The 10,944-nt window shown below is 38.2% G+C and overlaps 1 protein-coding gene across 1 annotated transcript in view; it reads right to left on the bottom strand.

Moving 5' to 3' along the window:
* Positions 1-25: 25 nt before the first annotated feature.
* The window catches only part of LOC118096431 (shieldin complex subunit 2), a gene marked incomplete at its 5' end in the record, with an annotated part of 11,720 nt that continues 801 nt past the window's right edge, over positions 26-10,944 (bottom strand). The window contains 6 exons of the mRNA XM_060275206.1: positions 26-505; positions 1,078-1,193; positions 5,126-5,360; positions 5,970-6,176; positions 8,120-8,254; positions 9,664-9,858. Coding sequence (XP_060131189.1) covers positions 333-505; positions 1,078-1,193; positions 5,126-5,360; positions 5,970-6,176; positions 8,120-8,254; positions 9,664-9,858 — 1,061 coding nt within the window. The remainder of the gene's footprint in view (positions 506-1,077; positions 1,194-5,125; positions 5,361-5,969; positions 6,177-8,119; positions 8,255-9,663; positions 9,859-10,944) is intronic.

Raw genomic sequence — 10,944 nt, 5'->3', positions numbered from 1 at the left:
AAGATCAGACTCTGAAGTACTCATCTACTTTCAAAAGTGAATTTTATTATAAATATCACTGTACAATGGTAAAAAAGGTTTAAAAATTGGGTTCATATGGAAGGGTAGAGTAGGAAAAAGTAGTTTCTTAGGTAAGACGTTCAAAATGTTGACTGGATGTTTTCAGAATACCCCAATAATTAATCCTGCTAGTTTCATAATAATTACCAGAAGGATCTTTCATAGAAATAATTGCTGCTCATAAATAATACAAAGGGTATCTATAAAAATACAAAACCTGGGATATTTCATAAATCATTAAAAATAAATATTTCATTTCAATATATATATATTCAGAGATCAAGATGAAAATCCAGCAAATTGAAAATCTTCTCCAAAGGGTAGCTATTTTCATCCAGTACAAAATGGCTCCGGATTTCCAAAATATAGGATGCTTGTGTGTCTGTGAGCAGTGAATGACACAGATCTGCTACTATCATGCCGTATGTGGTCTCTAAAGAAGGTGCTGCAAGAAACAATGAATGGTTCAAACATTATCACTTGACACCTTTCCAGTTTACACTCAAGATAAGCTATTCTCCCTGGACAAGCCGCCTCATACAAGAACAGGAAAAATAGGCTCTAACAGGGCTCCCCCAATAATATTTCCATTAGAACAATATGAAGCATTTTGTGACTTTCAGTAAAGCAGGGTAATCCATTCACAACTATCTAAAGTTTAAAAATATAAGTGTTCAAAAAGAGCAAAGCCTGCCACTGACATTGGATTATTGGTCAATACTGAGGAAACCCCAGGACTGTACAAGGCACAGTGGATGTCTGCAGAATACTCACAGAAGCACCACCCCTCTCTAACTAATCCACCCAGGGTGGAAAAAGTTCCCAGAACAGTTGGTATGTCTCTGTTGGAGAAACACCTGAATAAACCTCTCCCAGTTTAAGTTTAATGAGGATTTTTAAAGGACTGGAATTAGGGAGAACTCCAACTTTACATAAGTAGAAGCTGAATAACTGCAAACATTTGACCACTAAGTTTTGTCTGCTTTTTTAATTCAGTTACACAAATAAGTGTATTACCTATAGCCTTGTTCAGCCACTCTGCTGGAATATTGAGGAACATTTTCTCCATTAGTTCTGACGCCACTTGAACGGACACATCGCATTTCCCATCCTCTACAGTCATCAGTGCAGGTCTAAAGGAGGAAACAGGAAAAGTGCTATCAGTGCTAAGTCAAGTCAAGTCAATGTTTGTTACGGCAAACAGCATATGAAACCAAATTTTCTGCATGATTCTTTACATAAACAATCAATATGGGGTTTAACAATCAATATACTAATTAAGTGTACTTAAAACATGTGTCCTGTCAGTGCTTGAGTTTAGTGGCTTAATTTTTCATTAAACCCGAGGATTTGGTAATTAAGACATTCAGTCACATACTGTTATCCATATGACAAGTTCTTTTTTATTGCATTATCTTGATTTAATGACTCGGTAAGATACCTTGATTGAACAAGCAGGAAAAATTTGCTTCTATACAATATGCTAGTGTATTGTTTCAGTAGCCTTTCGTTGTATTTGAAAGTGGTAATGTATTTACAAGAGACTTTAGAAGCTGAATACTTACAGCCAGAGTGACTGCAACACTTTATTAGGATATTCCAGACATGAGCAGGAGGGGAAACTATGATTAAGTGAAGAATTTCTAATTCCTTCTAGAACTCATGTACTTGAATATTAGGGATTTGGGCATTTTAAATAATAAAATACGTATTAAGAAGAACAGTGTTTAATTTCTAAAAAGAAAAGCCTCTGTTCAAAAGATTGCCACGAAATTATATGCTCATATTTACAAGCCCCTGTCATTCCAGATGAACAAGGATCTGTAGGCACAAGCTCAATTACATTGTTACTTAGAGAGATCTCTATATTGGAAGACTCTTTGGGGAACAGCAATCAATACCTTTTTTTTCTTTTGACTCAGCCTCTTGTCTAGTGAGGGGAGTACATATACCTGGTTATTCTGGGGTATTATAATAAGTTAACCACAATAAAATACAGTTTGGGGAGCTTATCGATTGCAACTCCCTTGCTCTAGAGCAGGCTTCTTCAACCTTGGCCTTCCAGAGGTTTTGAGACTACAATTCCCATCATCCCTGACCACTGGTCCTGCTAGCTAGGGATCATTGGAGTTGTAGACCAAAAACATCTGGAGGGCCGAGGTTGAGGAAACCTGCTCTAGAGAATCCCCCAACCACACAGCTGAGTGCTTATTAGGGGCTGCAGGGGGGAGAAGTTATGGTGCAATTATACTGTTAGTATATTAAGCTGTATTTAAATGAAAGTTTAACTGTAGTACACTTAAAATCTTGAAAATATCAAAGGACAGGCATCTGAAACTTTCTATGAATCTTGTTCTCTACCCTATAACTGAAAACTGAAATGATGATCTTGGAGACCATCCAGTGTCAAAGAGGGCTGTGCCTAAAGACAACACCTTATAATTTCCCAAAGAAAATAGTACCACTCGTTTATTTTAGTGATAAATGGCATGAATCTCTATACTTAGGAACACCTCCATTTGTTGTTCAAATACATAAAGGCAGAACCCGGGGGTGGGGTGGGGTGGGGGTGGGGAGAAGTAGAGCAATAAGACTAAGCTTTTTTTAAAAAATAAATAAATACATGTTTGCAGCTGACCCGTCAAACAGGTCTTGTGATTCAGAATAAATTCAAGGGGGGAAAGTATACTCAAGCATATCTAACTTTTGGCTTCTTGAGTCAAGGACGTTCTCAGCTTTGAAGTTCCAAACACTTGACTAATGGTGGTGCTTAATCAGTTCGCTCTCTGTATGCAAGCAATTAAGGTGAACCGAATCCGTTGGCAGCTGAGCAGCTATTTCAGTCCCCCATTAATACTTTTAATCAACTACAAATAAATTGCAATTTCAAAGAGAAGCAGGTTGAGATGCTTAATTTCGAAATATACTAAATAATTAACACAGGACACTGGCTTCTAACTATAGCATTATCAGTTCCTGGGAAAGATTTCACCAGAAGTCATGCTCTTATAAAGTCAAAACCACCACAGGATTAAAGGCTTGTAGATGTAACTATCATTTGGTTTTACTACAACAATCAGATTTTAACTATTATAATATTTTAAATTCTATTTTTGGGAGGGAGAAGGCATTATGTAAATTCACATACCCACATCCGAAATAGAAACTTAACATTAATATACATACAGGGAGAGAAAGAGAGATGCAAGGCACACTTTCACGTTCTGAACCACCTGCCATGCCATTATTTTCAATCCTTGCTGCAGAGTTAAAATAAGCTGTAGATACCCAAGGAGCAATTAAGTAGACCAGGAAAGAGAAATGTCATGTTAATTTAATTGTTGCATGCAGTTAAACCTTAAACCAGACAAGAATCCATAATCATAAATGCAAATCCGATCCAGTATTTGCCTTTCAACAAATCTAATAGGCAAAAGAAATATTGGTGGGTGATAAATTCATATAAGAAACCCTTTCAAATAGGATTTTCACAATAGGCTTTCTATACTTCTCTTGCAGACAAGTACAAAATTCTGTTGTACAAAATTCAGTGTATAAGACTATGGACTAACCTGCCATTTGCCTCTCTCTATTATATACAGTAAATTGTCTCCATGTGAATGCTAACTGCAGAGTTGCTACAAAGCCCTTAACATTTCTGAGAGAGACCACCTCAAATATCAGCTATTGCTATATATAATAAAAGTCAGATGCATCTGTGGATTTTTTTGGGGGGGAGGGAGTTTCCCACCTGCATAAACTATCCACTACTGCCACCTAGTGTTTGTCGTCAGGTTTCGCTTCCAACAGAAGTTGCTAAATTATTTCAGCAAGGTAATTGGCTTCTTAAAACAAGATGCTGTTTCTAGTTTTTAGTGAATTGTTGCGCCAACAGTTTTCCAGGGGTCTCTATGTTACACTGGTACCCATAAATCTTTTGGACTTCAGCCTCAAGCTCTGTCAGCAACTTTTATTACCATGGGAATCACCAAAACAGATAGATAAAAATAGAGAGGGTTCTATCCAATGAAATCATGCTGTTTGCATATCCTGTTTCTGCCTGTGCAAAGGAACTTCCCCACTCCTCCCCCTGCATGTACATCAAGGCTGTTCTTGGGGGTTCCGTTTGGAAGAGAGGAGTGGAAGGGGAAGTTCTGTTGCACAAGCTGAACGCCTTGTGTTACTGGGATGGACTTTGGCTAATACAACCCAAAGATCACACTTTGTAATGAAGTAATAGTAATTTATACAAATATATGCATTAACACTTAGTTCTGTAACACTGACCAAACACAGTTTCTGTTAGACTGAGGTGTTTTTATCCTGTTGCACCACAACATTGTTTGCTTGGTAAGGCACTATGAGGGTGGAACCCCTTCAACAAAAATATGGAAGGACATAAAAACTAAACTAATACTTTAAATGGGAACTTGATGGTCTTTGGGGTTTATACACCATAAAGACGTTCAATATTTAAATGGTGTAAACAATGCTTATACAGTATTAAAATGTTGCATTTATAACCTGGCCTGCTTATCTCGTAATTCCCAGAAAGGGGTGTGAGACACTTGGCTCCTCCACAAGGTGCCCTTTGCTATGGGCTGCAACAGGATAGGGATGCCAAGGCACACAGCTGTGCATTTGCCCTTCCATAGGATTCGTCTTCATCTACCAGAAGAATCTACTTACCCTTCAACCCTCTGTGAAAAACTCACAAAAAGTTTTATCAGTTTTTCTACTACCCATTCATACCAAAGCAGTAAGAGTAGGGTGACAGAAAACCACAAGCCTAGTGAACGTAATTGACTCAATCTGACCCTGGGAGCATTTCACCAGACTGGATTGATTCCCTTTAAAACAAAGTTATGGAGAGAATGTAGAAGTTTAAATAAAACGTATGGTATCTCCTTTCACAATAATACACCTGCGGGCCAGATTCATATACAGTATTAATATGGCAGCTACCATCAACTGATTCTCATTCACTCACTCACTCACTCACTCACTCACTCACTCACTCACTCACTCACACATTCATCCATTCATTATACACACACTTTTTTACCTGTAGAATATCTTCATTTTATTAGAGGGTATGCAGCTAACACACTGTTTGTAGATCTTGTTATCATCTATCTGTAGTTCAAGTCCACATTTTGCACAGCCCGCATAGGTGATCCGAGTAAGAGAAGCAAATATCTGCTGCAGTGAAGTTTTATCATCAAAGACAAGTTGTCCATATGGAGAAGAGGCAACAGCAAACTTCAACTCTGAGATGCAGGCTTTCACTTGGATCATTCCTATGGAAACATAAAGGAGTTGTCTAGTCTCTTCTGCCGCCAAGAAAACAGGTAAATCATTATTGCCAACTGAATAATGGTAGCTACTTGCACTATCATGTAAATGGATTTTCATCTTATTCTAATCTTAATCTTGTTGTTGCTGTTTAGTCATTCAGTTGTGCCCAACTCCTCGTGACCCCATGGACCAGAGCATGCCAGGCACTCCTGTCTTCGATCTTAATCTTAGTCTACAGTAAACCCCATTGAGTTCAATGGGATTGTCTTTAAGGTGTGTTAGATTGCAGCCTAAACGGCTCTTCTTCACTGAACCAAATTAAAACAACAATGACATAGGGAGTGGCACGTGGAGCTCTCTTCTCCTAATGGTCCATATACTTCTTGAAAGAGCATTAAACATATTTCCCTTTGGGTTGGCACTCAGTCACCAGGTTTGCACAGATGTGGGACAACTCTAATTTAATTAGATACTTGGCATTGTGTGCTCCTTGTTTTATTTTTAATTGCTGCGATTTGCCCCCTCAAAGCTCTTCAGTACAATTTAATAAAGGAGCAAGAGAGAATCCTACTCCCTTAAAAAGAGGGAGGAAAAAAGAATGAAAATCTCACCAGAACATTTCTCCTCCAGAAGTGCAGCCAGGGTAGTTATACCCATCAGTGATCTGACATCCTTCTGAAAGTTCTCTTTGAACTCAATAGCTCTTCTATCATCATTGAAGAGGCACTCCAAAGATGTCCATGGTGTTGTATGCAATTCGAGTTCACCAGAGATAGGACTGTGTTTTGCAAATAGGTATTTGAACTCCCATATGTGGTCTAAGAAGAAAAGAATAACTCCACTTAGAATTTTAGATTCTACTTCCCTGTTAATATCCTCAGAAAACTTTGGATGGAATACTGCACTTTCAGAGATGATAAAAAAGAGGAATACCTTCAATGCTGTGTGCAAAAAATAAATACATAGCATTTTGAGTGTTTAGAAAGCAGATAAATTTGCCTAGTTTACACAAACATCTTTCTTGGGAGATGCTATGAGTGGTGGAGGAAGTCACATCAGGGCCAACCCATCCTACTCACCACATGCATCTGTCCCATGTACGCATGTAATGCAGGGATAGAGAACCTGTGGCCCTCCAAATGCTGCTAGACCCCAACTTTCATCAGTCCCAACCAGCACGGCCAATGATAGGAATGCTAGGAGCTGTAGTCAAGCAACGTCTGGAGGGCCACAGGTTCCTCAGCCAATGAAAGTTTGCACAGGACCAATGCCTTTAGAATCCAAATCACATAGACCAGGGGTCAGTAAACTTTTTCAGCAGAGGGCCAGTCCACTGTTCCACAGACCTTGTGGGGGGCCGGACTAGACTATATATATTTTTTTGGGGGGGGTGAATGAATTCCTATGCCCCACAAATAACCCAGAGATGCATTTTAAATAAAAGGACACATTCTACTCATGTAAAAACACACTGATTCCCGAGCCATCCGCGGGCCAGATTTAGAAGGCGATTGGGCCAGATCCGGCCCCCGGGCCTTAGTTTGCCTACCCATGACAGAGACACACATCATATGGTCAATTCCGACACAGGTCACATATTGCATGGTTTGGGCTTGCTCCTATTGGATGAATATTTTATTACAATCAAGGTGAGAGAAGGCAACCATTAAAGGTCTCCTAGTGTACTCATAGCTGGGAAGAGATTTCAATTTCCTGGCTTACAGATCATGGCCAAAACCACTGAACAACATCTCTTTAAAATCCTTGCAACAAAAGATAGTCGTATTTCAATTTCAATACATATGAACACTTCTTTATATTCAGAATGTTACTGTATCTTCTGAGGAACGTGCTCAAGATTACACTCTCACATAATTAATATATTTATAAGGAAATAATGGCTTGTAAATACTTTGATTTCCAAAAGAAATGACCTCTGTATGCTGATCTATTTTCCTATACTCAGTAGTACTATGAATGACCACCACATGCTGCTCTATGGTGAGTGAGTCATAATGCTCAGTTGTCACGACCTACAGCCCTGGTTGGCATGAAGTGAGCTCCTGATCCTGGTAGTCTTGATAGGAACATTTAGGATTTTTCAACAGACATAGATATTTGGACAGTTAAGAACACAAGTCTTATCTTACCTTCCAGATATAGTCTTTTAATGATTAAACACAAATTGTTTGAAATTTCAAATTACTCACAAAACTAACTGTAGACTAAATTGCAAGGTTGAATGACAAATGTTAGATGAATTGCAATGTTAGATTTCTTTGCCTTAATTTAACAAAACAGAGCTTGAAATGAATGCCATAAAAAGCAGTCAGCTACCTGCAGTTGTTTAAAGAACAGAAATCTTAATATTTTTGCACAGGGACACACAGGAGAATACACAAGATGACCCTGCAATATACATGGACATATATCACATAACGATAGGCAGTTTGCTAGTTCTAACATAAAGAGAGACTATTTTTGTTGCTTAACATAAAAGCCTTTAACTAGTTAGTAACCATTTGGAAACAAATTGAAAAAGTTGCAAAAATGATTGATATTGCTATGTCAGAAGTAATAAATCAGCCATACATTTGACAGGCATTTGTAATATACAGTATGAGATAGCCATTTCAAACAAAAATGAGATTAGGGTCAAATGATAACATGCTGTTTGCTCCCTTCTGTTGCCCTATGTCAATGGATTACACAGACAAAGAATTCCACAAATATTGCATTAAAACAAGTAGTGACTTTTTACCTCTTTTCATTTGAAGCTGAGGACAGTGAGCTGATAGAGCGCCCCATAACACCAAGACATAATGCTGATCCTTGATTTGTTCCACTGTTAAAATAATTTTTCTTTTTGTTTCTCCTTTGTAACTGTATGTAGATTCTAAAGATAAAATATTGCAAACACAAACATGATTTATATAGAAGTTGAGGGGGGAGTAGTTGAGGGTGCTAATGTTAAGTAAAGCAGAATTTTGACACCAAAAATTATACGGAAGAGGGGGAAACTAACAATTCAGCTGAACATGCATCAGGTGGAGCCTGGTTAACTTCACCATATTAAACAATCATATTTCCAGAAACTACAGTATTATGAACCACAATCAGGAAATGGTACAAGGTAATGGTTGATCAACATTTCCTGAAAATCTTTTCCCAAACATTGAGTGACTTGGCCCCATCAAATATTGTATTATATGCTGTTTTAGACAACAACACAATGAACTACTTTTGGTTTTGGCATATCCAGTGGTATTTTTGACCTTCCCCCTTTGAACAGCAGATCTCCATGCCAGATCAAACTACTTTGAAAGTCCCCTTGGTTTTGAAAAGGGGTTACTATGTGGAACATGAAGGGATGTTTTTAAAAAACAAGTCATTGGGCACATAGAATAAGCCATATAGAACTCTGCATCCTGGATATAAAATCTTCCTTTCAAACAGGATGAAAATTCATTGACAAGCAGCAACTTTTTATGTGTGATGCTACATATATATATGCAATCAATCCATCAATAACCTGTTTCCAAAATGAACAAAATTGAAAACAGGTATTAGTGAATACTTTGAGTTAACCCTTAATCAGTTTTAGAAGGCATTTCTTTCAGAATGTCAGAAATATTTGTACATTCTGAGGATCCCACTTTTGGAATAAGGAAGATGCTACATAGATTAAAAAGATGAACTGGTGAAAGGAACATGCCATTATTTTGCTCTCTGAGAATGCCAGGTAATAGCTCTCCAATCATACACTCATTTTAGGAAATCTAGACCTATCGTCAATTCTTATCTAGGATATTAATCATTACTACTGAAGAATCTGGGACAGAGCACACAGCTCTGTCGTTAGCCACGTGAGCCACCTCACTGAAATCACTGGCTTAACTTCACTAGTAAGGTATGTTGTTAAATCAGATAAGCTCTCTACCTAAGCAAATGAAAACATTATTTGTAAGTAGGGAAACTTCAGGTAGTCTCATAAATCAAACAATGACCATTTTCTTATCTATAGTATTTCAGGTACCATGCTCCCCCTTTCTCCTTGAGAGGGATCTGAAAAGTCTGTTTAAGTATTTAGTGAGAGGACGGAAATATGTCACAGAAGAAATAGTTGTATTAATAACATGCATAGTGGCTGTTTTCTCTCAAACAGGTAAGTCAGAGGGAGGTATATTTTCAAGGTCTACTCTTAGGTTTTTAAAATCTGTAGCCAGGGAACTATCATGTCCACCTTATTCTTTTCAATCTCAAGATACAGCCCCAGTGAAATATAGGATTAAAAAGTCAACTGACCTGATAGCACAGTGATGTTGATAATTTTCACTATTGCGTGCACCAATCTATCTGGTTTGAGCTGATCTAGTTGAATATGTTGTATATTGTTCAAAGTCTGGGTCTTCCTATGGGGGAGAGCTTGAAGATAGGCATGCTTGGAAGACACATATGCCAGCAAATCCTGGAGAATATTGACATCCACTATATGCGAGACTAGAAAAGAACATATATAAAATTAAAAAGTATCTCTAATTTTTGGGCAGGGGGGCTGTATGTTTCACCTATGGTAATCCCAGACCAAAATATCACTTGCAAGCATAACTAGCAATGTTCTTAACTTAATTCAGAAATAGTAATTTAAAAATTATGTACTACTTAATGCCAAAATAGGCTTCTAAGCCGTTAGAAATAAATTTTAAAGATTGTTGTTTAGTCGTTTAGTCGTGTCCGACTCTTCGTGACCCCATGGACCATAGCACGCCAGGCACTCCTGTCTCGCACTGCCTCCCGCAGTTTGGTCAAACTCATGTTCGTAGCTTCGAGAACACTGTCCAACCATCTTGTCCTCTGTCGTCCCCTTCTCCTAGTGCCCTCCATCTTTCCCAACATCAGGGTCTTTTCCAAGGATTCTTCTCTTCTCATGAGGTGGCCAAAGTATTGGAGCCTCAGCTTCACGATCTGTCCTTCCAGGGAGCACTCAGGGCTGATTTCCTTAAGAATGGATAGGTTTGATCTTCTTGCAGTCCATGGGACTCTCAAGAGTCTCCTCCAGCACCATAATTCAAAAGCATCAATTCTTCGGCGATCAGCCTTCTTTAAGGTCCAACTCTCACTTCCATACATCACTACTGGGAAAACCATAGCTTTAACTATACGGACCTTTGTCGGCAAGGTGATGTCTCTGCTTTTTAAGATGCTCTCCACTAACCAGTGGAAGCAACAAAGACAACAGGCATTTTAAAGATATATATTTATTAATGCAAATACAATTTCAGAAGTGATAGTTAACTAAATTTTACTCAGGGTAAGCATTGAAATTAATGGACCTTAGTCATGTTCGTTAATTTCAGCGGCTCTACTGAGTAAAACTTAGTTTAATACCACCCAGAAGGCACTCATAAAGGCACAATTTGTACATCACAATTTGTACATAGTTTTGCTCCTCTCCACTAACCAGTGGAAGCAACAATCCATGTTGTTGTATCCAAGCTTATACCATAGCTTGTTTCATCCAAACAAACCTTGATTAGTAAACAAAAAACAAACCTTGATAACACCATGGTTTGTTTGCTGTGGAAC

The sequence above is a fragment of the Zootoca vivipara genome, chromosome 5, assembly GCF_963506605.1.
Source record: "Zootoca vivipara chromosome 5, rZooViv1.1, whole genome shotgun sequence".
NCBI classification, from domain to species: Eukaryota; Metazoa; Chordata; class Lepidosauria; order Squamata; family Lacertidae; genus Zootoca; species Zootoca vivipara.
The sequence above is the reverse complement of the archived record's forward strand: the minus strand, read 5'-3'. Positions and strand labels throughout refer to the sequence as shown.